General features: G+C 55.8%; 5 protein-coding genes across 26 annotated transcripts in view; 3 read left to right on the forward strand and 2 right to left on the reverse strand.

Annotated features, from left to right (window-relative positions):
- FUT2 (fucosyltransferase 2 (H blood group)) overlaps positions 1-7,383 on the reverse strand; it is a 36,223-nt gene extending 28,840 nt beyond the window's left edge. For 6 of the 8 annotated variants that reach the window (XR_012490551.1, XR_012490550.1, XR_012490552.1 and 3 more), the window contains exon 1: positions 5,869-6,039. The gene's annotated coding sequence lies outside the window, so the exon portion shown is untranslated. Of the gene's footprint in view, positions 1-5,868; positions 6,040-7,211 lie in introns of those variants that run through there. The other 2 variants (XR_012490554.1, XM_019741505.2) reach the window with 2 other exon arrangements.
- CA11 (carbonic anhydrase 11) lies at positions 522-6,873 on the forward strand. 4 transcript variants are annotated; one of them, XM_019741501.2, is made up of 9 exons: positions 522-1,105; positions 1,195-1,269; positions 2,007-2,149; positions 3,623-3,808; positions 4,030-4,125; positions 4,291-4,363; positions 4,453-4,607; positions 4,807-4,996; positions 6,735-6,873. In XM_019741501.2, the coding sequence occupies exons 1-9, from the start codon at positions 1,039-1,041 to the stop codon at positions 6,863-6,865; spliced, it is 1,116 nt and encodes a 371-aa protein (XP_019597060.2). In that variant the 5' UTR covers positions 522-1,038; the 3' UTR covers positions 6,866-6,873. The 4 variants fall into 4 exon arrangements, with proteins under 4 accessions (XP_019597060.2, XP_019597061.2, XP_019597062.1 ...); XM_019741502.2 differs by having other exon boundaries at positions 524-1,105; positions 4,831-4,996; XM_019741503.2 differs by lacking the exon at positions 6,735-6,873 and adding an exon at positions 5,745-5,872 and having other exon boundaries at positions 524-1,105.
- Positions 6,888-11,761, forward strand: DBP (D-box binding PAR bZIP transcription factor). Its single transcript, XM_019741510.2, has 4 exons — positions 6,888-7,026; positions 7,914-8,324; positions 9,895-10,106; positions 11,267-11,761. Exons 1-4 carry the CDS (start codon positions 6,888-6,890, stop codon positions 11,480-11,482), a joined length of 978 nt encoding a protein of 325 aa, XP_019597069.2. The 3' UTR covers positions 11,483-11,761.
- Positions 11,762-11,939: 178 nt separating this feature from the next.
- Positions 11,940-20,256, reverse strand: SPHK2 (sphingosine kinase 2). 12 transcript variants are annotated; one of them, XM_074316149.1, is made up of 7 exons: positions 20,184-20,256; positions 18,797-18,949; positions 15,380-15,833; positions 14,429-14,578; positions 14,220-14,314; positions 14,018-14,133; positions 11,940-13,607 (listed from the first exon to the last, which is right to left on the reverse strand). In XM_074316149.1, exons 2-7 carry the CDS (start codon positions 18,833-18,835, stop codon positions 12,512-12,514), a joined length of 1,950 nt encoding a protein of 649 aa, XP_074172250.1. In that variant the 5' UTR covers positions 18,836-18,949; positions 20,184-20,256; the 3' UTR covers positions 11,940-12,511. The 12 variants fall into 12 exon arrangements, with proteins under 12 accessions (XP_074172250.1, XP_074172247.1, XP_074172245.1 ...); XM_074316146.1 differs by having other exon boundaries at positions 15,380-15,906; XM_074316144.1 differs by lacking the exon at positions 20,184-20,256 and adding an exon at positions 19,922-20,164 and having other exon boundaries at positions 15,380-15,906.
- RPL18 (ribosomal protein L18) lies at positions 20,230-24,311 on the forward strand. Its single transcript, XM_019741511.2, has 7 exons — positions 20,230-20,364; positions 21,591-21,677; positions 22,031-22,138; positions 22,609-22,707; positions 23,262-23,385; positions 23,599-23,668; positions 24,195-24,311. Exons 1-7 carry the CDS (start codon positions 20,362-20,364, stop codon positions 24,268-24,270), a joined length of 567 nt encoding a protein of 188 aa, XP_019597070.2. The 5' UTR covers positions 20,230-20,361; the 3' UTR covers positions 24,271-24,311.
- The last annotated feature ends 185 nt before the right edge of the window (positions 24,312-24,496 follow it).

Genomic DNA, 24,496 nt, shown 5'->3' on the forward strand with positions numbered 1-24,496 from the left:
GCAGCCTCTGGCGGAGGCCGGAGTGGGGCACTGGGCAGGGGCTGCAGGCGCTGGTGCAGGCTCCATCCTGGGTCCCTGAGAGCTGGGGAACCCGGATCCTCCGGGGCCAGGGCCTTGAGCACGCAGACTTACGAGGCCTCTCCCAGCTCCACCTTAAGCGCCCCCTCCGCTTTCTGCGGAGGATGGGAACTGCCAGTTTCCCCAGGTGTCGGGGCCACCCCCGCCCCCGTGGTCCCCATCGCGGCTGGGAGCTAGGGACCAGCCCCCAACGACCCCTCCGTCCTGCGCCTTGGGCACCACACACACGCCCCCCACACACACACACTCCCGGAATGTTCGCTGCTGTGAGAGCACCCGCCCCCCCACCAATAACTACAAAAAAAATTAAATAACACCGAGAGAGACGAGGGGAGGGGAGGAGGGAGGAAGGGACAAGAGAGAAGAGACAGAGAAACAGAACAGGCAGGATAGGAGGCGGTGTGTGTGTGTGTGTGTGTGTGTGTGTGTGTGTGTGTGTGTGTGTGGAGAGAGAGAGAGAGAGAGAGAAGCTTAGACAGTGAGGGAGAGAGAGAGGAGGTGAAGAGGGAGAGAAGGGAGAAAGAAGGTAGGAGCAGAGAAGAGAGAGAGTGAGGAGGAGCAGGAGGTGAGGGAAGCAGAATGGAGACATGGAGTTAGGTGGCTTGGGAGAGCTTAATAAAACGACAGCCAACAGGGGGTGTGGATTAGAAACCAGGAGGTAACCCCAGAGAGAAGCAGAAGGCAGAGAGGAGTAAAAGGATCAGGAGACAGAGGGATACTGGAGGGTTGGGGAGGAAGGTGGAGAGGCACAGAGAAGGGGAGAGAAGAGAGGAGTGGGTTGGGGGTGGGGTCTCAGTCCCCAGCTGCATTGGTATTTAGGAATATTTGGGAACCAGGACTCCCCGTGGGGAGGAGAGGAAGGCTGGAAGTCCTGGAAGGACAGGGTCCCACAGAGAGGAGAGGAGCTGAGAGAGAGGGGCCCGGGGGCTGGGAAGGGGTTTCCCAGAGGCCTCCCTGGGGATGGGGGCTGCAGCTCGTCTGAGCACCCTTGGAGCGCTGGTACTCTGGGCTGCACTGGGGACGGCAGGTAAGGCCTGGGGGTCGGGGCAGGAGCCCCTGAGGGAGGGGTGGGGGTGGGGGTGCCCAGGACAGGGGTTCAGGCTGCTCTCTCCCCAGCTCACATCGGACCGGCACCTGACCCTGAGGACTGGTGGAGCTACAAGGATAATCTCCAGGGAAACTTCGTGCCAGGTGCGGCCAGGGCGGGGCCCCAGGAGTCAGGGGCCCCAGGCGTCTCCTTCCTCGGTCCCAGGAACCCTCTCCTCCCCAGGAGTGCAAGCTTCTCCCTCCCTCCCTCCCTGAGGAGTCCAGCCCAACCTCAGAACCCCAGTGGCTCACCATGGGACATTATACATGCGCATTTCAAGTAGTGAGTGGGAGTGAGTAGAAGGAAAGAGAGTGTGGGGGTTGGAAGAGTGTGTGTGTATTTGCAGGGAAAGAGGCAGGCAGGTCCTGGCTCCTGCTGGGAACCAGAGGTTCGGTGGCCCCGTCCACGCCTTGTCCAGCGCTCTCTTGCAATTCCTCTCCCCAGTACATTCATTATCCAGCTGTGCTACAAGGGAGACTGAAAGAACTACAACTCCCATGGGCTCTGGGGCAAGCCAGCATGGACGCTAGGCTTGCAGTCCTTAGGCCTGCTGGGAGTTGTAGTTTCTTCCCTAATGACTTCATTTAAGATGTGTTTGATCAAGGTGAGGCTTGGAGGTGTTGGGGGGGAGAGGGGAGGTGTCTTAGGAAACTCCTCCAAGATTCTTCTAGGACTCAGGATTCTGGATCCCAGCCCCCTCCTCCCTCAGACCCAGGAGTCCAGGTGACCAGCCCTTCCTCTCCTGGGATCCAGGAGTCCAGAACACAGCCTTCTGAGCAGATGCCAACATTAGGATCCTATTTCTGACTCCCTTTGCTCTCTGCCCTGCCCCTGCCCTCAGGGCCTCCCTTCTGGGGCCTGGTGAACGCAGCCTGGAGTCTGTGTGCAGTGGGGAAGCGGCAGAGCCCCGTGGATGTGGAGCTGAAGAGGGTCCTTTATGACCCCTTCCTGCCCCCACTGAGGCTCAGCACGGGGGGAGAGAAGGTAAGAGGTCTGGTGGGAGGGGTTACCAGATCCACTGTGGTGGGCATGAGTGGAGGCCACGTGGGGTGCAGAGATGGGAGGCCAGCCTTGGGGAAAAAGGAGTATATGATGGGTGGAGAGGAAGCTCTTTCCACTCTAAAATGTTATCACCTGTTCTTCCATCCCCACGTATGGCTCCCTAGTCTCCCCATCTCCGTAGACGCAATGGTTAAACAGACTGTTTCCTGTGTCAGGCACTGTCTTAAAAACTTGTTAAACCCTCTAATCCTCACAGCAACCCCATGATATAGGTGCTATTATTATCCTTATAGATACAGAAACTGAGGCACAGAGAGCTTAAGTTACATGGCTGAGGTTATAAAGCTAGAGTGCAGCGCTGGGATTCAAACCCAGGCAGTGTGGTCCCAGCATCCATGCTCTTGCCCACTTTGCAATGCCAATTCTTATAAGAGCCAACACCATCCTTCACTCAGCTGCCTCAGCTAAAAGCCTCGGAGCCATTCCCCATCCGGTTCTCTCCTTCATTCCCATTTTCAATCTGTGTCCTTTCTAGTCTCCTTGCTACATCTCATTGAAATCTTTTCACTTCTTGTTGCCTCCACTGCATCCACCATCGTCTTGCACCTGGACTGGTGCCATATCTTCCTTGCTGGCCTGCCTCTCTGCCTCTTGCAATCCACTTTCCTAGAGAAAATGTTCAAAAACACAAACCAGATCATACCACTCTCCTGCTCAAAATCTCTCTACAAGAATAAGTAATATAATAACAGCAAACATTTAATAGCATGTACCATGTGCCTGGCACTGTGTCAATTATTTAAATGAAAATACAAAACGCTCCATCATTGTCCATCTGGTTCCCATCACCATTCTCTCCTTTGGTCACTGGGCTCTGGTCCCACTGGCCTCTTTGCTGTCACTAAAACAGGCCACTTCTGGACCTTTGCACTTGATGTTCTCTCTCCTTGGAATGTCCTTCTCCCTGCTCTTTGCAACTGACCCCTACTATCATCCTTCATGTTTCCATTCAAATGTCACCTCCTCATGGAAGCCTTTCCTGACCTCCCCCTCCACTCCAATCTAGGCCTGATTTCTATACTTTGTCAGAGCTCCCAGTTCTTCCCAGCATGAGCACATGATGTAATTAATTAAGCAGTTACTTATGTGACTCAGTATTTATTGTCTGTCTCTCCCCCATCAGAACATATGCTCCATGAAGCCCAGGATTTTTGTCTACTTGTTCATTGTTCTCCTCCTGGCATCCATGGCACATAAAAGCAGCTCAATAAATATTTAATTAAGTAAATTCACCAATATTGAGCACCTACCATGGACCAGCACAGAGCCTGAACGTTGGTGCTCAATCTATGCTGAATGATTAAATGATTGTTGGAAGCGGACAATGGAGGAATGGAAATGGGAGGAAAGAGATCTTCTTCTGTGTCCCTGTGACAGCTTCTACCTCTCCCACAGCTCCGGGGAACCCTGTACAACACAGGTCGCCACGTCTCCTTCCTGCCTGCACCTCGGCCCGTGGTCAATGTGTCAGGGGGTCCTCTCCTTTACAGCCATCGACTCAGTGAACTGCGGCTGCTATTTGGAGCACGTGATGGAGCTGGCTCTGAACACCAAGTCAATCACCAGGGCTTCTCTGCTGAGGTGGTGGCCACTGACCTCTGACCCTTGACCCTTGACCTGAGTAGACCCAGTTCCTCCCATCTCACCCTCCTCTTAATGCCTCACTTAATCCTCCCCACAGAACTGCCCCCCCCCAGCACTGATCCTTAATCTGACTTGGGAAACCCAAAGGTCTGGAGAGCTGCACCCATTCTCTCCTTCCCTTCTGCTGGGGGACCCCACTCTCTGTGCTCCCCTCCCAGGTGCAGCTCATCCACTTCAACCAAGATCTTTATGGGAACCTCAGCGCTGCCTCCCGGGGCCCCAATGGCCTGGCCATTCTCAGCCTCTTTGTCAATGTGAGCCCAGGCAAGATTCAGATGGAGGGAGGAGCTGGGCACCTGGAATCGGGGGTTTGAGGAAGAGGGAGGCTGGGAGGCCCAGACTCCTGGGTCCTGAGGGAGGAAGGGATGGGGGACTTGGACTTCTGGATTCCTACTTCCTCACCTCGTACCCCCACACAGGTGGCTGGTAACTCAAACTCATTCCTCAGCCGCCTCCTTAACCGTGACACCATTACCCGCATCTCCTACAAGAGTAAGTCCCTGGTGGGTTGGTGGGGTGTGTGCACATGAGGGTAGCTCAAGAGAGGTATGCCTCTTCACTCTGGTCTAATATGCCTGCAGATGATGCCTACTTTCTTCAAGACCTGAGCCTGGAGCTCCTATTCCCTGAGTCCTTTGGCTTCATCACATATCAGGGCTCTCTCAGCACCCCGCCCTGCTCAGAGACTGTCACCTGGATCCTCATTGACCGGGCCCTCAATATCACCTCCCTCCAGGTGACCCTCAGCCTCCTCCCCACACACACCCAATTGCATCACCTACCCTCCTTCCCCACGTTGACAAGGAATTGGAGGGGTGGAGAGGGTCAGATAACCCTTGGGGCTGGGGTGGGGCTGAACAAGGCCCCTCCCACCCGCTCCGAGGGGCGGGACTTCCTGTATGACGTCATCAGGACCATTCATTATTCACTCCCAGTTTCCCGCCCCCTTCCCGCGGCAGATGCATTCCCTGAGACTCCTGAGCCAGAATCCTCCATCCCAGATCTTCCAGAGCCTCAGCGGTAATGGCCGGCCCCTGCAGCCCTTGGCCCACAGGGCCTTGAGGGGCAACAGGGACCCCCGGCACCCCGAGAGGCGCTGCCGAGGCCCCAACTACCGCCTGCATGGTATGGTCCCATCTGCCATCCCCCACGTTTTGGTCTAACCCGCGTATGTGTGTCTCCGTGGTGTGTCAGTATGATATAGTCCTACCACCGCTTTGCTGCTTCTGTTTGGCCAGCTACCTGAGTTCTCACTCGCCCTTTCTCCCTCCTCCCTGCGTGTCAACACGCTACAACCCACCTCCCTGCCATAGACCATTGCTGGTCCATGATTTGTATTTCCTTTTCACTGCTTTCAACTTCCTTGTGGTACGATTAACTATTGGTCCGTAGTTCCTATTACTATGGCTTTCCAAAGTGGTACAGGCTGGATCCATTCCCTGTTTCCATGTGGTATAACCCTATGCTTGTTCCACAATCTGATCGCCCCCTTTACGGATGATCAATATGGCACAATCCCTTTTCCTTCCTACTACCTCCTCATAGTTCAGCCCAGTGATCTAAACGGCCACCTGTCTTCTCAACATGGTACAGTCCCGAATACCCCAAGAACACCTTTATGTAGTTTAGCCTAATGCTAAAACTGGACGTCCCTAATCCACCCTCCTGCTGCCTCCCTACTGCTCAGTCTACTGCCGGACTATTTCCCCATCTTTTTTAACCTGGTACATTCCGGTTCCCCCCTTCTCGGGCTCCCGGTGGTAGAGCCCGACTCGGCCCACCCCCGCCCCCTACACGCCCCTTGCACGCCCCCTGCACGTTCCAGCCTAAGGTATCTTAAAACTAACGCCCCCGACCGGTGTCTGTCTTACAGTGGATGGTGCCCCCCACGGTCGCTGAGACTCCCCATCGTGGATTGCGCCTGCCCTTTTAAACCCTCCCCACGAGGGGAGGGGAGTCACCCCAAAACAAAGTTATTAAAGGGACAGAATACTTACTGTTTTTCAGTGGTCTGATTCTAGGCGCGGCGGGAAAATATTTGGATGTTACAGAATGGCAGCCTTCTTCTACAACCCAATCTACCTCTTTCTAAACCCCACTACTCGGTTTTTGGCTTCCTGTTACCCTGAACAGTCATTTGAATATGCGGCTCCTTTAAGCGGCTCCTCTTTCCCCCCCCCACCCCCACTCTTCGGGTCAGGCAGCACGCGCAGAGCCATGTGCTTCCCCCTCCCGCCTACCTCATTGGCTCGAACTGGGTCACGGTCCCGCCCCCAGCGCCGTCTCCCATTGGGCAAATGTAGGTCAGGGTCCCGCCTCCCACCAAAAGGCAAAGCAACTTCACACACAGCGCCCTCCCCGGCCTTGGCGGATCCAGGGGTCTCATTGGCTGTGCGTCTCGAGGGACCCGCGATTGGCCTGCACTTTCAGCCCCAAGGAGGCACGCGGCTAGGGTGCATGGCCCAAGAGGCGGGCGGGGCAGGGCGGGAGCGAGCAGGGACCGAGAGGAGGGGTGTGCGCTGTGGTGTCGGGTGTTTTGTTTGGCTTTTTTTTTTTTTTCCGCGAAAGAAGTTTGCTTTGGCCACGCCTCAAGGCGGCCGCCTCCTCCTGCCCCCTCCCCCGCCCCTCCGCGCACACCTCTTGGTGCAGATTGCAAAGCGCCTTCCGTTGAGAGAGCTGCAGATTTTGCAAGAGCCAGGCTCGCCCACCTTGTAGAAGGAGCGCTTTGAGTCCTCTTAAACCCTCGGTTGCAAAGAGCTGGCCGCCTGATTTGGTCACCCCTCACCCAAACTGCATGGTCTACTGGGACCCTCTAGAGTTGCACGTTTCTGCACCGAGGACTGCAAATCCCCGTCGCTCCTAGGATTTGCACCGTCTTGGATACTGGAATCTTGCAAGCTACGCTCGCCCGCGCCCTGGGCAGACACTGGCCGGAACTACAAGAGTGTAACGCTGACTGGCAGGCCAGCTCTTCGCCTCTCCATGAGCCCGTGAGCCAGCGGGCAGGTGCCCGGCGATGGCGCGGCCCGTGAGCGACAGGACCCCGGCCCCCCTGCTGCTGGGTGGCCCAGCCGGGGCCCCCCCTGGTGGGGGAGCGCTTCTTGGGCTGCGGAGCCTTCTGCAGGGGACCAGCAAGCCCAAAGAACCAACCAGCTGTGAGTTCTAGCCCCAACCTCGCCCAACTCAGACACCCTACTCCCTTAGGGACTGAAGTGCTAGGGGAGGGGGGCCGTCTACAGCTACCTGCTGTGTGCCCAGAGTCCATCCTCCCAACCTCATCTACGCATTTACTAAGGTGTTTAGGCCCCCAGATCTCTCAGCACCCAGGACCCAAAAGTACCTGCTCTCAAGGCCGTCCACGCCGAGGACCCAGAAGTCCAGGTCCCCAGTGTCCTCCCGGAGGACCCAAAAGTCGAGGCCCCAACCCCCTCTTCCTTTTGGTTCTCAGAGTCTGGACCCCTGGGGTCCGGGGAGGAGGGAAGGGGTGTGTCGGATGCTCACACGGTAGTGACACGGGCTTGGGCGGGGCCTCCTGGGGTCACATGGAGTCTAGGGATGAGGAATGTGCCCCAGGAATAGAGCCCCTTCCTGCCCCTTCCAGAGTGTGGGGGTGGGAAGAAGGGGATACAGTGCGCAGGGAGTATGTGTGGGGATAGGTTACAGAGCAATCACAGAGTTGTCATTTTTTTCTCTCACCTGCCCAACCCTCCACCTACCTCTGTCTGAACTTCCATTCCCCTTCTATGTCTCTGTCCCTTACCGGGTCTGTCCCCATCTCTCCCTGCATTTTTGACCTCCCCTCTCTCTGGGTCCCTGTCCTCCCCTCTTTCTGAGTTTTCATCCCTCTCTCGGTCTCTGTTCCCCTCTCTCGGTCTCTGCCGCCCCCCTCTATCCTTTCTCTATGGGTCTCTCCTTGAGTCTGTGGTTCCCCTCCCCTTGTCTGTCCCCTCTTTCTCCGCCGTATGGGTCTCTCTGACTCGGGGTCTCTTCTCCATCTCTTTTTTTCCTTCCCCACCCTGCCCGGCCTTTCCTTGGCCCCCAGGTCTCCTAAAGGAAAAGGAGCGCAAGGCGGCTCTGCCGGCAGCCACGGTCCCCGGGCCGGGCCTGGAGACGGCGGGTCCTGCGGATGCCTCATCTGGGGCGGTGGTGGGCGGCGGGTCCCCGCGGGGGCGACCGGCGGCCGCTTCTGGCCCGAGTCTGCTGGCGCCGCTGCTGTGGGAGCGGACGCTGCCGTTCGGCGACGTGGAGTACGTGGACCTGGACGCCTTCCTGCTGGAGCACGGGCTCCCGCCCAGTCCACCGCCCCCCGGCGGCCCGTCACCGGCTCCCTCGCCCGTGCGCACGCCTGCACCCTCCCCGGGGCCCGGCTCCTGCGGTTCGGCTTCCCCTCGCTCCTCGCCGGGGCACGCCCCCGCCCGAGCTGCCCTCGGGGCCGCCGGCGGCCAACGCGCAGGTGCGGCGGCGGGAGCAGGGTAGGGCCTTAGGTGGGCGGGGCTTAGACTACAGTGGGTGAGGCTGTGCTATACGGGGGGGCCAGTTGGTGGGACCGGCCGCGCGCCTGAATTCTGGACCCCCTAGTTGAGAAATGTCGGGAGAGGAGATTGGAATTGTGTGCTCTAGTGGATCAAGGACTGGGTCTCCAGGATCCATAGGAAAGGAGAGACTTGGGACCCTAAATTCCAGGAAGACTGTCCAGTGGGGAGGTAGTGTGGACTTTTCTGTGGGACGTGGGGACTCGTGGAGCTTGGACTGGGAGCCCAGAACACCAGAGTTATTTACTGGGGAGTGGACTGCGCCTCATATTCTGGGCCCGAATTTGTGGTATTGGGGTAGGACCGGAACTACTAGGTTCTCTACTGGGGAGAAGGGGAGGGCTGGGCACAGACTTATGTTTCCCCACACATAAGTAACTGTCAGCCCTGGTTCCTGGGTCACCCACTGGAGAAGGGCTAGGGGACCGGGTCCTGGTGTCCACTAGAGGGGAGAAGGTCGAGGATCTTTTTTCTAGGTCTTGCACTGGGGCGAGGGCCGAGCTTCCTACATTTCTGAGAGAGGAGGGGCCTGGGATCCCAGAATCTTGTGTACCAGTGGTGAGGGGATTGGGACCCTGGGGAGAAAATCGAGGGGGCCGGTTCTTGTGTGTTCCCCAGAGAGCAGGGGGGACTGGATCCTTGGAGATTGAGAGGTTCGAGCTGAGAGACCCGAGGGAGCAAGAGGAAAGGTGTGCTCCCTCGGGCACCTTGGGGTCTCCAGGGTCGGGCTGCAGGTCGGGGATTCCTGGACACACCTACCACTAGTCCGACCTCCGGGCAGAACCAGGGCCCTCCCCTTCCCAGCCGCACATTCCCGCGCCACGTGAGTCCTCTTATAACCTCAGTGCTTCGCGCACGCGCGGTCACGCGGGAGGGGGCGGGGCCTGGGGAACGTGAGGGAGCGCGCGGGGGGGTGCGACAGGGGGCGGGGCGGGAAAGCAGGCGCCGGCACGTGACTCAGCTCTGAACCTGTGTCCTCAGCTGGCCCCGGCTTGCTAGCTCTTAAAGGCACAGACCGACTGCCCCTTCTCTTCAACCAACCTCCTGGAAGCTCAGAGCTGTTGCCGCTTCTCTTCCCTAACTCTTGAGAGCTAATGGTCTTAAGAGGCTAACTAGAGGTCTTTTCAGTGCATAGGATTCCTTTTCCCTGAACAGCCTGAGGTCTAGGCTTTGATTAGGGCTAGACTGTGGGAAAGAAGCTATCACTGACTGTGAGGCCCTGAGGTTTTAGAAGCAATAGCCCAGACTCAAGTGTAACTTAAGGCAAGTCAGGTAATAACTGGGCCTCAGTTTCCCTGTTTGTAAAAGTGGAGTTTGTGACTTAGGGAACCTTCATATTTTGTATTAGGGAAGTTGATCCCTGACAAACTTTATGTTAGACCCCTAAGGGCCTTCCTTCTGGTGGATACAATACCTGAGCAGGGGATAACCTCTGGGAACCTCCTCCCCCAAATAAATATATACTTAGGTGATACATTTTGTTTCCCCAAGGTCTGACCTCTCGGGACACACCCAGCCCTGTGGACCCAGATACCGTGGAGGTGCTGATGACCTTTGAACCTGACCCTGCTGATTTAGCCCTGTCAAGCATTCCGGGCCATGAGACCTTTGACCCTCGGAGACATCGCTTCTCAGAGGAAGAACTTAAGCCTCAGCCCATCATGAAGAAGGCGAGGAAAATCCAGGTGCCAGAGGAGCAGAAGGTGAGGGCTACTGGACATAGGACACAGGCTTGGCTGACACAGGCCCCATAGCCAGAGAAGAAGGCTCCTTCCTCACAGGCCTGGGTTCTCATTAGGATTATCTCTCAGGTTCACCTACAGCCAAGGATCAGCCCTCCTTGGCTATGGGGTACAAGGGGGCAAAATTTGGGGCTTGATTTAGGAAGATGGTATCACTGTGGCATGCAGACTCAGCCAGCCCTGCTGGACCCAGTTGTATAGATTTGGAGCTTCTCCTATCAGCTGGACCCAAAACCCTCAGTCTGGCAGGCTTCAGGCTCTGCTGGGCTCAGTTGCTAAGAACAGCATTTCTTAGCAACGGGGTATCAGTCTGTCTCTTCTTAGCAGCTAGCCAGGCTGGGACTGGTCCTTTGATCTCTGATTTAGGGCATCCTTTTGGGTGATTACATCTGCCTAGGAGGCAGACTTTGTTAGCCCTCAAGGCCTTGTTTCCTGGGTCTGGATTGCCTCATTGGCAAGAGGTCTCAGGTTCCCATTAGCAGTCAGGGCCACATTCTGATTTGGGGTAATTTGGGCAGGGCATCTATTTAAGACCAGTGGATCAGACACCAGCTGAAGTCGTTGGGCCTACTTAGACCTTACTTTTGTTTGCTGAGGAGGGATGAGGTTGCCTTAGCAACCAGGTGATTTTTATGGAACATCAAACCCCATCACTGGGGAGGCTAGGCTTTCCTTAGCAACCAGAATCTGGAAAGGTGATGTATAGGGCAGTGCTTTTCACTGGGAGCTCTCTCACCCTGAAGGCCCTGTTGCGAGGGAATAATCATCCTTAACAGCCAGGAGCTAACTGCAGGCCATTTGTCAAGTGAGGAGGGTGGGGATCTGCTTTGTACAGTGGAAACTTAAAGCCCAGTTGCTTGGGGTGGGAGGCTATCTCATGCCTTAGTTGTTGCTAGGGGCCTGCTCTCCTTGGCAACCAGAGCCCTAGAAGGGCAGACCCTTGGGTACCCGTCCCATGGGAGACCCGGTATCCTTTAGGCCCCATTACTGGGCAAGAAGCAGCCCTGGAGGTCTTTTAGATTTCTTTGGGTCTTTGAAGGCACAAGCAAAACTGCTCCTCCCTTCTCTCGCTGTCTGAGTCCCTTCTGGACCTCACTGCTTTCCTACCTCTTCACCCACAGGACGAGAAATACTGGAGCCGGCGGTACAAGAATAACGAGGCAGCCAAGCGGTCCCGCGATGCCCGGAGGCTTAAGGAGAACCAGATATCCGTGCGGGCAGCCTTCCTGGAGAAGGAGAACGCCCTGCTGCGGCAGGAGGTGGTGGCTGTGCGCCAGGAGCTGTCCCACTACCGCGCTGTGCTGTCCCGCTACCAGGCCCAGCACGGAGCCCTGTGAGGCTGCCCCCCCACCCCCACCTGGCGCTGTCCTACACCTTGCTCAGACTTACATCCTGACGCCCTTTCCTCCCCGCCCTGTGGCCCACGGGCTGGCCGGCTGGGTACCCTAGGGACGTGACGATGCAGATAAATACATTTATATTTTTAAGAAAATGCGAGCCTCCCCCCTCCCTCGCGGGGGCGGGGAGGGTCCTCTGTGTGTGCCCCTGGCACGTCGGGGACCCCATCCTCCCACCGCCTCCGTTAACACGATCCTGAATAAATCTTGAGAACCCCAGAGCCAGCTGTCGTGGGGGAGGAGGCAGTTCCCTGGCCCCAGTTCAAGGCCAGTGGGTCTCACTGGCCGCAGTCCATGGGCAGGCCTGGGTTTCGGGCCATGAAAGGCAGGAACTGCTGCAAGTGCCCACAGTCCGATCTCTTCCATGGACTATGGGTTGGAGGAAGGGGCGAGGGTGTAAGAGGAATGAAGCAACTACCTTTATTGCATAGACCTTTTCAATTGCTTTGAAGATTGGGGTTGGGGGACGCACAGGAGACAGAAGACGGGAAATGAACTTCTCCTTCTGCACCCGCAGGTGGCAGAGGGAGAGGAACTTTAGTGCAAATCCGAGCGTCGGCCCGGGGGAACCTGCCCCGCTTGGGCTGATTGGCCAGTTAAGTGGAGGCACCGGAATGGACAGGATGAGACCCGGTCCTGACTGGCCAATTAAGTGAGGCCTCTCCCAGCCCGTACATTCCACGTCCCGTAATTGGACGGCGCGTTAATACAAGTTCCGCCCTCAGCTGACCAGGCCTTCGAGGGTCTGGAGTGAGCCCCGCCCATACTCGTCAGGCGCTACGCTCTGAGCGAGCCCACTGATGTGACCCTGACGACTTCCAATCCCTGGAATTTGGGCCATTCTCCAGCACCACCTCTAGTCCCCTGGGGGCGGGCACAATCCTGAGACAGGGCTACAGCCCCTGCACGTTGAGGCGTCCGCCTAACTCTAGCAGCCGGGCCCCTGGCGGGCTCCAAGTTTTGTTAGGTTCAGGGCTCTCTCCCGGAGTGGCCTGGAGGCCCAGTGAGCAATGTACCGAGGCCGGGATGCACCTGCGCCTGCAGCGGCCCGTACTCCACCTGCTCCCCGTCCACCGTGAGCACTCCACGAGGCGTCAGAGGTTCGAGGCGGAAGGCACGGGCCGGTGCATAGCACAGTTGTGGGCAGCCAAGGCTGAAGTGGCTGCCATGCTCCATGGCCAGGAAAAGTCGCAGCAGCGCAGTCCGCGAGATGCCACCGCGCACCCAGCACAGGTGCACCAGGCCATCGTCAAAGCGTGCATGGGGAGCTGCCACCAGGTCAGCCCCAAGGTGGCTGGGTGAGATGGCCAACATAAGCACAAAGTCCCCTTCCAGCGTCACCCAGCCTGGGGGTAATGGGGTGCCCAGAGGAGGGAGCAGGTGGTCCAGTGGGCCCCCAGGAGAGACGGTTACCGGGTCACCATCAGGGGTGGGAGGCAGGAACTCAGAGGATGCTGGCGTTTCTGGGGCCCCCTCAATGATGGGTGACAATAGAGCTGCCTTGGGAGAGCCAGGGGGTGAGGGCACCAGTGGGTCTGGGGACAGTGGAGCATCCCCAGCCCCACCCCAGTCCCCAGCCAGCTCTGGACCCCCACCATTGAGGGACAGGATGGGCAGTGGTTCAGGTGAGCCTGGGGACATCAGGGCAGGCTGAGGCAGGGGCAGGGGCAGGTCAGACACAGAACGATGCAAGGGTGAGTGGGCCACAGGTGGGGCTGGAGCTGGGGCCAGGGTCAGCTCTGATTTGGCACGGGGCAGGCCATGGGCAGGGGTGGGTGGGGCAGGCTCCATGGTTGCAGGGAGGTAGGAGAGACGTCCACGGTAGGTATGCAGCGTGGCAAGGCCCAGCACCGTGCTCAGCGTGAAGCGGGCACTGCCCAAGGCCCTGAAGCGCTCACTCTGGATGTCCACGTCTGACACAAAGCCCCAGGCCACAGACAGGAAGGAGAAACAGCGGGACCCTGAGGCCAGCGTCACAGAAAGCAGGTCCAGTGGATGGCTGCCACCCCGGCAGAGCAACAGGGAGCAGTTGAGCAGCAGGTCAATGCCTAGGGCCGGTTTAAACCTTCAGAGCCAGAGATGGATTGACACAGTGAGAAAAGAGTAAGCTGGGGGGGGGGGGGGGTTGGGAGAGAGGCAGAGTGTAAGGTGGCGGTTGAAAGACAGACAGCAGGGGGACCATATCCCTGGGCCCACCCGCAGCCATTTGGCCACCTCCAGGTGTATGGACTCTTCTCACTGGGCCAGGTTCTGTCAATTCTTCCATTTCACAAGCATTCATTGACTGCCGCCTGTGTGCCAGGCGTAGTTTTAGGCACTAGGGATACAGCTGGGAACAAGACCAGCAAAAATGCCAGACTGATTGAACTGACAGTGGACTGGTGGAGGGGGAGAGATGGGGGCAGACATGCCAGGTCTGTTATCCCTCCCTCAGGGCATCATCAGGCTCAGCCGACATGCGGGCAGCCCACCTACCCCCCATGCTGGTTCACGGCTCCCGCCAGTGCATTGCCCGAGCCACAGGGGAGGATGCCCACGGGCGTCTTCACAGCTTCTTCCCAGTCAGGGCGATCCAGGAGTCCGTTCAGCACCTGGAGGGCCAGAGACCAGACACCTGGGTGCTGGTCCCAGCCTCCAAAGTTCCCCCCAGGCTCAGGGCAGGGGGCTCCTGCCCTACCTCATACAGCAGCCCATCTCCAGAGAGCGTGACAATTCCGTCCCACTCACTCAGGCTCAGCCCCTGGACCAGCTCCCGGGCGTGATTCTGTCGTTCTAATGTGGGGAACCAGGAGGTGAGGCAGGTTGTTCCACCCCTGCCCCACCACCACTCCCCAGGACTCAGTTCTAGCCCCCAGCCCCCCCTTTCCATCCTGATACTGCCCTTACCTGTCTGGATGAGGTTGAAGGACAGCCCAGCTTCGGAGATCATGGGCAGCACATGGTTCTTACACCACTGCCAGGCCAGGCCCCGCCCCCCAAAGGGATTGACCAATAGGAGTAATCGGGGTGGCCTTGGCAGAAGCTGAGAGGTGATTTCTGCAGAGAGAGGAGAAGTCTACAGAGACTAGAGATCCAGACCCCTCACCTCAGAAACAGTAACTGCAAACTGCAAGAAGGCTGGCACCGGAGGCTCGTGGGAGTTAATTTTTTTTTTCGCCCAGGCCTTACCTGCCCAGGCCACCCACTTCTCCCAGATATTGAAGATAAAGGCAGGGGTTGGGTGTCTAATCCCAATGCCCTTTGGACCCACGTGTGGAAGAGGAAGGAGAGCTATGGTTTCCACTTTCCTCACCCCAAACACCTGGATCCCAAGATCAGGTTTCTTCACTGTGCAAGGCTCCCTTACTATCACCATCCCTTTCGGCCAGCCCCCAGGCGGCCAGCAGGAGCCTGAAGGACCAAGGAATCCTAACAGATGGGGACCCTTGAATCTTTACCTTCTTGTGTCAACTGAGGACCCTTTGTGGGGGCCTCTGCCCAAAAGCCTTCTCTGGACCCCCACAGGCTAAAGTTTTAGATGCCACTTCTGAGTGCCCTGGGTGGTGACCGATCACGTCTCAGTCTCCTGCTTTCATCAGCCCGGGAGCCTCTGACTTATCTGTGGTCAGGACCCATGGAAGGGGGGAGAGGACAGAGACAAAAGTCTAGCAAGAGAGCAGCAGACACAAACAATTTTTCTCAGCCTGTGATTTTGTTCCTTCTGTAGCCCACCCCTGTCTGGTATCACGCTTTCAATACAGACCCAGAGAGACACATCACACAGACACACTGAAAAGTACAGACAGAGATGCCCACAGAAGAAATCTGCAGAAAAACTGAGGTTGCCCAGGACCTCACCCCCATCCCCAGGCAGCGGCAGTCCACGGAGCAGGCATGTGAGGGCAGTTGCCCAGCGCTGGGCCTCAGCACGGTTCTCCTCGTACGTGGCTGCCCCGTCAGCCTGGAAGGTGTGTGTGGCTTTGCGCCGGCCCTTACGCCGGCCCCGCGGGTAGGTGTAGATGCAGAAGTAGGCTGCTGAGTCAGAGGGGTTGCAGCTCCGCAGCGTACAGCAGCCTGAGACCTCAGTCAGCAGGACAAGGCCACCCCGGGGCCTGGCTTCAGGCTTTGGGCGCAGCTTCTGTATGTGCAGGGCCTGTGGTGTGAGAGTGAGGGCGAGGCGTAGGCTTGGGTCTGGGTAGGAGCCAAACTCGCCATGCAGGAGTGGGGTGCTGGCGGCTAGTGGCGGTGGTGGGGCCATGGCTTCCCTCCTAGGCCTATGGCCCCAGCTCCAGGTCAGCTCCTGGTCCAGCCTCTGTGGGGAGGAAGGAGGGCAGGAGTCAGAGTCCAGGATCCCCATGGCAGCTAGAGGGAAGCAGGGGCAAGGCCTGTGGACAGGAGGAGACAATGAGGGGTGGTCACAGGTACACCAAAGACAGACAGGCCCAGACAAGTGTGGGGAGACCCTGAGGATGCAAGGAAGAGAGCAGTTGGACAGGAAGGCCAGCATCCTGAAGGCTCCACACCCAGGCATGCAAACATTCATTCATTTATTTATTCCCCAAATAATTATTCAGTACCCTCTATGTGCCAATCAGTGCCAGGCCCAGCAAACTCAGCAGAGAACAAAGTGGACAAATATCCCTGCTTTCATGGAGTTTCTATGCTAATTAGAAGACAAAAAAACAAGATAAAGAAGTACAATACAGTGCTGAATGATAAGGGCTTTGGGGAAAAATAAGGCAACGGAGAGAGATCAGGATGGTAGAGATATAGAAGAAACAGACACGCAAAGACAGACAAAAACACAACATACATCTCCAGATGGAGAGAAAGTAACAAGGGGGAGAGACCTGGACACAAAGGATAATGTCCAAGAGCCAGAGAAACATTGAGAGGAGACAAACAGCTTCAATGAAATGAAACCTAGGATGATGAAATATACTTAGAGAAGAGAGTATGCGTTTAGGGGCTTCTGAGGGTCAGAAAGAAAAGGGAGAAAAAGAGCAGATAGGAGATGTAGACATCAGTAAAGACTAAGAAACGAATGTGACATGGAGGGACTAAGGGATCAGAGAGCCAGAGGAGCCACATGCAAGCACCTGCAAGGGACAGGGGCCAAGAGCTGGACCCTAAGGACTGACCTGGACATCTGGCTGAAAGCTCTCCAGGGAGAGAGGATGGGAGCCAGGCCTGAGATCCCCTTCCCAAAGGCCCTCCCCCTGCCCTCTGCCCTTCTTCAGCCTCCTCCCTGCTCACCTTTGTTCCGCACTGCCCCGCCCACCGAGCCACCTATCTGTCCTGCCCTACCTTTCCCTGGCCCAGATTTGCCCCAGACACACCCCCCTCCCCCAACCTCGGACTCACCCTTAGGCCCCACCCCTTATCTCAAATCAGGCTTAGGCACAGAGCCCAGATCTTCCCCCAGTCCTGGGCCTGAGTCTCTGTCTCTAGGTCTCCAGGTCTCTGGCCTGCTCTCCATTCTCTCCACCCCCAAGGTACCCCAGAGCTGGGCCTGTGTCTCCATCCATAGGTTGCCCCCATAAGCCTGAGTCTTTGTCTCCGGTTTCCCCGTTCCCAGGCCTCCACTACCCCCCCCGCCCCCCCCACACACACGCCCCGATTTCCACAACCCAATCCCAGACCTGAGTTTCCATTCCTGGATCCCTCAGTCCCGGATCTGGTTCTCCATCTCCATCCCACACCCCTGGTACCCCAGTCCCGGGCCTGCGTCTCTCCGTTCCTCTCGGTCCCTGGGTTCCCCAGACTCGGGTCCCTGCCCAGCCCCCGCACCCTCCTCACACGCCGGGTCCTCCTCCAGGCGGCCCCTCAAATCAGCACCAACCGCCCCGATCTGACCCAAGGGTGTGGGGGGAGTGTGCATCTGATGAGCCAATGGCCGCGTGCCTGGCCTGAGCCGCACCAATGAGGACGCGCGGGGGTCGGGTCCAGCCGACTCGCTAGTTTAGCGCAAGGGCCTGCCGCCAGAGAGCCGAAGAACTGGGCGGGGCATCGCGCTCGCGAGATCAGCTGCCATTGTAGGTGAGGGCACACGCGCAGCAGAAGGGGCATCACGGCCCAACGACCAGCTACTATATCGCCATCTTTGTTGAGGGCAAGGGCCAGTCCCATCCATTGGGTTTATTAAAAAGGGGCATGAAGGCGATCTTCAGCTGCAGACCCAGAGAAGCAGAGTCAGAGTCAATAAGAGACTCGAAAACAGTATTGTCTCTTTTTCATATAGAGTGAGAGAGAGAGAGAGATTCAGAGAAAAACGAAGATATACATAAACACAGACAGTAGAATTAAGAATATGCAAGATAAGGACTCCAGAAAACGACGGACACAGACAGAGCTAGGAACAGACAATTCTGGAATGAAAACCAGAGAGAAGAAGCTCATTAATTCACAAATTATTAATAAGCCATAGGTATATAATGTACAGCATGGGGACTATAGTCGATGATATTGTATTAACTCTGTATGATGACAGATGGTAATTAGACTTGTGATCATTTTATAATGTATATAAATATCAAATCATTTTGTTGTACACCTGAAATTAATATAATATTGCATGTCAATTTTTAAAAAATGTTAAACTATTTTACGTTGGGCCCAAACCAGAGCAGAGGCAGCATGACGAAAACATTTGCTTAGGGAATGACTCAGTTACAGAGCAAGACAGAGACACAAGGAGAAAAACTGGAAAGACAGTATCTGAGAGAGACCTCTAGGTCAGGGGTTGGGAGTGGGGGGTAAGAGAATACTGGAGCCCCAGAGGCTTGAGAGGAACTGAGACCAAGAGACAGAAAGCAAAGATGTTGAAAGAGAGGCAGAGAGAGGCAAAGACATGGTGAAACAGAAAGAAATAAAGGCAAGAACAGTATTAGGAGACCTAGAAACAGACAGAATTGTAGAAAGAAACACACATGCTTAAGGAGATAGGGACAAGTTTGCTGGAAAGATAAATGGAGAAAGAAGTTATTTATTGCCAAACAATGTACCTTGTGTTCAACCCAGAGTAGCAACAGCACCAGATATGTGCCAAAGAAAGACCCAGAGAGAGAGAGGGACAGAAACCCAGTAAGAGGAAGAGACAGGCAAACACAGCACCTGAGCTTGGCGCCCTGGGAGAAAGAAAAGCAGGCATACCAATCAAAGAGGCTGGGACTCAGAAATAGAGACCAAGTCACACAGACGAGGGAACAGGGACAAGGAAGAGGAGGAAACTGTGTCCCATGGTATTGTAATCTTGGTTTTCAGATGGACCCTTACCTGGTCCCACTGCTCCTGTGCTTCAAGGTATCCATTCATCTGCTGGCCCTCTCCTGTGTTCACATCAGCAAGACCCTGGCCCTGGGTCAGAAGCCATGGGAGGTTGATATGGGTAAAGAGTCAGGCCTCACAGTTCAGGCCGGGCCTTTGGCTCTGTGGAGGAGAGGTGAATAAGTACAAGTATCAAGAGCAGACTACAGGAGCCCAGGCTGAATGTGTTGGAGGCCCAAGGGGCAGGGCCTCCCTGAGGAAGGAGAAACGAGAAGAGGTCAGCTTTGTCACTGCCCCAGCCAGTTCATCTCGTCTCATCCACTAAGGACCAATAAAGAGGGGTGAAGCCTAATTTTACTAAGTACTTATTATGTGCATTGTCCTAAGCATTTTTACTAACTTATATAATGCTGAAAAACACCCTATGTGCCAGGTCTATTGTCATCCATTCTGTAGCTAAGGAAAGTGAGGCACAGAGGTTAAATGACTTGCCCAAGGTCACATTATTATTAAGTAGCGCACCCAGGATTTGAATTTGGTTACAGATGGCATCGACATCTTTCTATTCTCTGCTCCTCCCTGATCTCCATCTTCCCCCTCTTCCTAGGTCTCCTCACTCCCTGGGTCTCCATTCCCCCTACCCTAGGTCTTTGTCCACCCCCGCTCTGGGTCTCCATTCCTCCTCCCCTCTGAATGTCTGTCTCCCTCTCTTTAAGTCTCTCCTCCCCTTTCTTTCAGAGTTTTTACCCATCCCCTCTCTCAACTCCACTTCCCAAGCCCGGGACCTCAGCGTGCCTCCTCCTAGCTCCAGTACCGTGCACATCACTCACAACAAACACGCTGGGCCACTTGAATCTCTCTGGCTGGGAAAAGCAGCCCCCAGCTGCCAGAGGCTGAGAAGGGGTCAAGAATGGGCCATCTGGGGGCAGAGGGAAAAGCGGAACCTAAAGGGTGGAAATAGACTGCTATAGACTGGGCTGCAGCAAGAAGATCTCAGGTTATAGTAGGACTTCCCGAGCCGCGGCTGTGCCTGGAAAGCGCAGCACGAGATAAGGCGGAGGTCAGCCTAATATAAGAAAATCCCCTAAGCGTGCGGTCAGAGGTTTTCTGGAGGTCCGGACTAGCCCTGCCTACCCAGCCTCCTCAGCTCCAATACTCGGCCCGCCCGGTCCTCCGGGAGCCACTGAGACGCCGTCGGCTTCGGGCCAGAGCGTCACCGCGTGATGAATCGCCCTAACTCCGCGCGACATCTCCCTCACTCTCAGATCGCTTTCTTCCGGAAGAGTATCGAGAACAGGGACTGAGTAGGGCCAGAGAGGCCCCCAACGTGCTGGTCCTTCCCTCCTTGACGTAGCCCCTTTTCCTCTTTGGTGGTTTCCCCCGACCCCCGCCTCACCCTATTCCGGAAACGCCCGTCTAGCCGGCCACCAAATTCACCATAGAGAGGGCCGACTCGCCGTAGAGTGCTGCGTCGCACATATGTGACGTCATGTAGGCGCCGCTTGCTGAAGGCTTTCCCCGCCCACAGCGGCTTCGGTCTCTCTTTCCGGACCTGTGGAACAGGAGGCGCCATCATGGTGAGCGCGCTTTGAGGTGTTCTGAACTCTACTATCCGCCGCCATCCGCCGCAGTCTCGGGCTGGGGGCGCGCCACAGGGAGGCAGGGGTTCCGGGGGTGTATGAAGGAGGCGACTCCTGCGGTGGGGGGGCAGTTTAACGGGGCCTGAAGACCAGGGATTGGTCAGTCGTATCTATCTCCAGCCCCTCCCGTGTTCCTCCGTTGTAGCTCCCATTGAATAGATGCTCAAATTGAGGTACGAGGTGGTTAAATGATACGACCAGGAAGAAAATGTCAAGAAGTGGCGGAGCCAAGATTCAGACCCAGGCGCTGGTTCCACAGCCACTCTTATCTGTTGCCTTTGATGCCTCTTCCCGGACGTATCACTCCTCACCCTGAAAAGTTGGGCCCTGGTGGGGAGTTGTCGAGCGTCCAGTGCCCGAGTTTTGGGGCCAGGTAGGCCTCGTGCGAGTCTCGGCTCCTTGCCCATCCTGTGGTTTTGCTTTCCCAGCCGTGCCGCACTTTCTCCATCTGTTCACTGGGGACAGTAATTCTGTCTCACAGATTTGATTTTGGAAAGAATTAAGTTGTAGGAAGTGCTCACCATAGGTTTTTGCAGACGTTAAGTATTGGTTAACTGGGAGCAATTGATAATTAAGTGGTTCTTTACAATTCATAACATAATCCAAAAGAAAAATCCTCAGGAAAGTAAGCAGGTGGTGTAGCAGAAATGGGGGGCTTTCCAGAGTTTTAGCGCTAAAGTCGGAAACTATCATAATGTTTTTGGTTTCAGGGAAACCAAATGAAAGATTGTTCTAAAATTGGTTCTGTACAGATTAATTTCTAAATAAAAGTTTGATATGACTTAACATTTGCCCTTGTTTTTGGTTACCTCCATGTGTGGGAGCAAGTATTGGGAACTTAAACACTTAATTGTTGAAAAATACAATTTCTGGAGTTAAAATTTTTTCTTGAAATTAATGTGGCTACTGTGTTAAAGCTTTCAAGGTGCTGTGTGTCATGTGCTGAAGGATTTACATTAGAATTAGCCCCCTTTTGCAGAGCAGTCATTTGAGGCCCAGAGTATTGACGTGATTTCTAGAGCTCTCCCAGTGGTGGGCCTGGGATTTGTCTCTTTAGAGACTGGAGCTCCATCTAATATCTCAGAAAGAAGTAATACTTGAGAACGGTTATGGGTGAGTAATCTGACAGCAGACTTAACCATGGTTTTGCCTTCACCCGGCAGGGAGTCGACATCCGTCACAACAAAGACCGAAAGGTTCGGCGCAAGGAGCCCAAGAGCCAGGATATCTACCTAAGGCTGTTGGTCAAGGTGAGGTTGGGGCCTGAGATGGTTGGGTAGGACCACCCGAGTGCAACTTTCAGGGCCTCCATCCTAGCATTGGTCACTGGCTCCTCAGGGGCTTGCAGGACAGGCTCTCATCTCTGATTCTGCCCCAGAGCATCTGGAACTTCAGTGTTTTCAGCCCCTGGTCTGTATACAGCGAGGGGGTGAGGAGGGAATTTTCTGGGTCCCTGACCAGGAGGGACCTGGGCCAGTTCTCTCCCTGGAGCTCAGTGGGAGACAGACAAAAATCATATGTTTGCCCATTTCTTAGGAAGTTGGGAGGGAGGGGGAAGTAGGAGGCCCCAGGTTCTCATTCCTCCTCTTCCTTTCACATCCAGCTATATAGGTTTCTGGCCAGACGAACCAACTCCACCTTCAACCAGGTGGTATTGAAGAGATTGTTCATGAGTCGCACCAACCGGCCACCGTTGTCCCTTTCTCGGATGGTGAGGGGCTCTTGGGGGGAGTATAGCCAACCTGGGGGTGACTCGGTCACATGGAGCTGACCTCTGGGAGGAAGGGAGGGCTTGGAGCTCTGACCCTCAGGTGTAGCTTAATAGCCAACTGGATATTCAGTTGGCTTGGCGTCTGGGTCTTGTTATTTTTCTCATTGTGAGGTTGGGGTGGTTACAGTGGCTTTATGAGTTTTTCCTGGGCTTCAAGTTATATAACAAGATCTCACGTGTCAAGAACCCTTTATAGGAGAGGTCTATTGAAAAATCTCTGCTTGCATTTTCTCTGGAGATTTTACTGGGCTGAACCGTGATTAGGCCAGTGCTAGTTTGAGAGACATGGCATGGATGGGTTTAGCCCCATCAGGGCACAACTATTGGACTTTGGGGTGCTTGAAGCAGTGGAATTGGATTTCAATACCAGAAGGGACTCTTTAATGTGCATCTTTCCTCTTCCCCCAAAGATCCGTAAGATGAAGCTTCCTGGTCGGGAGGGCAAAACTGCTGTGGTTGTAGGGACTATAACTGATGACGTGCGTATCCAGGAGGTCCCCAAACTGAAGGTGAGTGGCGAGGGGCTCTGCACAGTGGGAGTGTCAAAAGCATGGGCTCAGGGTGGAGTCCTGCAGACTTGGCTCATCCTTGTCTGCTGTGGGGCCCTCAGGCTCATGCTGTATCCTCGGTCTCACCTCTGGGTGAGGCAGGCATCACACCTACCAGGTGGCTTTGGGGACTGAAGGGGACTTATCATTGGCATCATTGATGGTGGTGTCCCTGAGCAAGCCCCTTCTGGAGCCCTGTTTACGGTGCTGGCTCTTGAACTTGCCTGCAGCCTGGGTTCAAATCTAAATTTCTCTGCTACTTTGTCACCTCTGGACAAAGTCCTGGATCTCTTTTATGTCTCAGTTTCTTTACATGTAATAGCTGCAGGTTCTAAAAGTGGTAAAAACAGCTGATGTCAGCTCTGGAAGCTTCTTCTAATAGTTGGTGGTATTGGTTATTGGGCTGAGCAAGTAGCCAGGCTTCTCTGCTGGGCCAGGGCAGTGGACAGTAAGTCCCAGCAGCTCGTGGGTGGCCATGCAGGGGGCTCTTCCCACACCTGTCCTGTGTCTCCCAGGTGTGTGCACTGCGTGTGAGCAGTCGTGCCCGGAGCCGCATCCTCAAGGCTGGGGGCAAGATCCTTACCTTTGACCAGCTGGCCCTGGACTCCCCCAAGGGCTGTGGCACAGTCCTGCTCTCTGGTGAGTGACGCTTAGTGGCTCCCATGGTGGGGCTGGGACCAAGTGTGAATGAGGGTGTGTGACTGCTGGCAGCCTTTACCTTCCCGGGTTTCGGAGGTCAGGGCATTGCCCCACTTCACCCTCCCAATCAGCCTGAGCCCTGGAGAGAAGCTGCTTGCAGGAGGTCTGGGTGCTGGGTCTCTGCCTGATCCACCTCTTCCTCCCTTTTCCCAGGTCCTCGCAAGGGCCGAGAGGTATACAGGCATTTCGGCAAGGCCCCTGGAACTCCGCACAGCCACACCAAGTAAGTATACCCAGCCCTGATTCTCCCCCTGCATGTCTAGGCCTGTCATGCTTCCAGCTGCCTCCGTTTCTCACACTAGTCCAGCCTCAGGCCTCCCTAGAACTCCCCACCTCATCGTACCCACTTTCCCTTCCAGACTTGGCTTTAGAGCTGTGTTTCTCAGGGTGTTGAGGGCCCTGCACAGACAGTGTTACAGATGCAGTCCCTGTCTTAGGCTGAGTTGGCATGTCCTGGGTGGAGAGCCTGCATTTTACTCAGCCTCCAGGCATTCAGGTTGACGCCTCCAGTGCCTGGTGCAGTGCTTTAGCAGCCACTCCTGGCATCTTAGCTCCCTACACTGCAAAGTTTTTCCAGCACCCCATTTGGTGTTATCACTGACCCTTCTTGGGTTGACTGAGGTTTTGGTGTCCGTGTGCTAACTCTATTAGAGCCAGCATCACTCTGCTCTGAGTCCCCAGTATGCAAGCAGGCCCTGGCTCCATCTGTAACCTGGGCGTACTCTCACTCTCCCTCCTCTCCTCTGCAGACCCTACGTGCGCTCCAAGGGCCGGAAGTTTGAGCGCGCCAGAGGCCGAAGGGCCAGCCGAGGCTACAAAAACTAACCCAGATCCTGCCTTGTTATTAAAAAGCTTTTGGAAGCTGACAGCCCTGTGTGTATTATTGGGGGGACGGGATTGGGAGTGGATTGGAGCTTGTGGGCAAGAATGAATGGTTTGGTGAATTGGGCTCCGAGGCAATGACCGTGGACACCAGCCCCTCCAGTTGTGCCAGGGCGAAGTCCTGGGGTCCCAGGTGTCCATCCATAGTACACTTTCTGCCTCAGCCTGC

This window comes from Rhinolophus sinicus, linkage group LG11 (genome assembly GCF_036562045.2).
Source record: "Rhinolophus sinicus isolate RSC01 linkage group LG11, ASM3656204v1, whole genome shotgun sequence".
Lineage (NCBI taxonomy): Eukaryota > Metazoa > Chordata > Mammalia > Chiroptera > Rhinolophidae > Rhinolophus > Rhinolophus sinicus.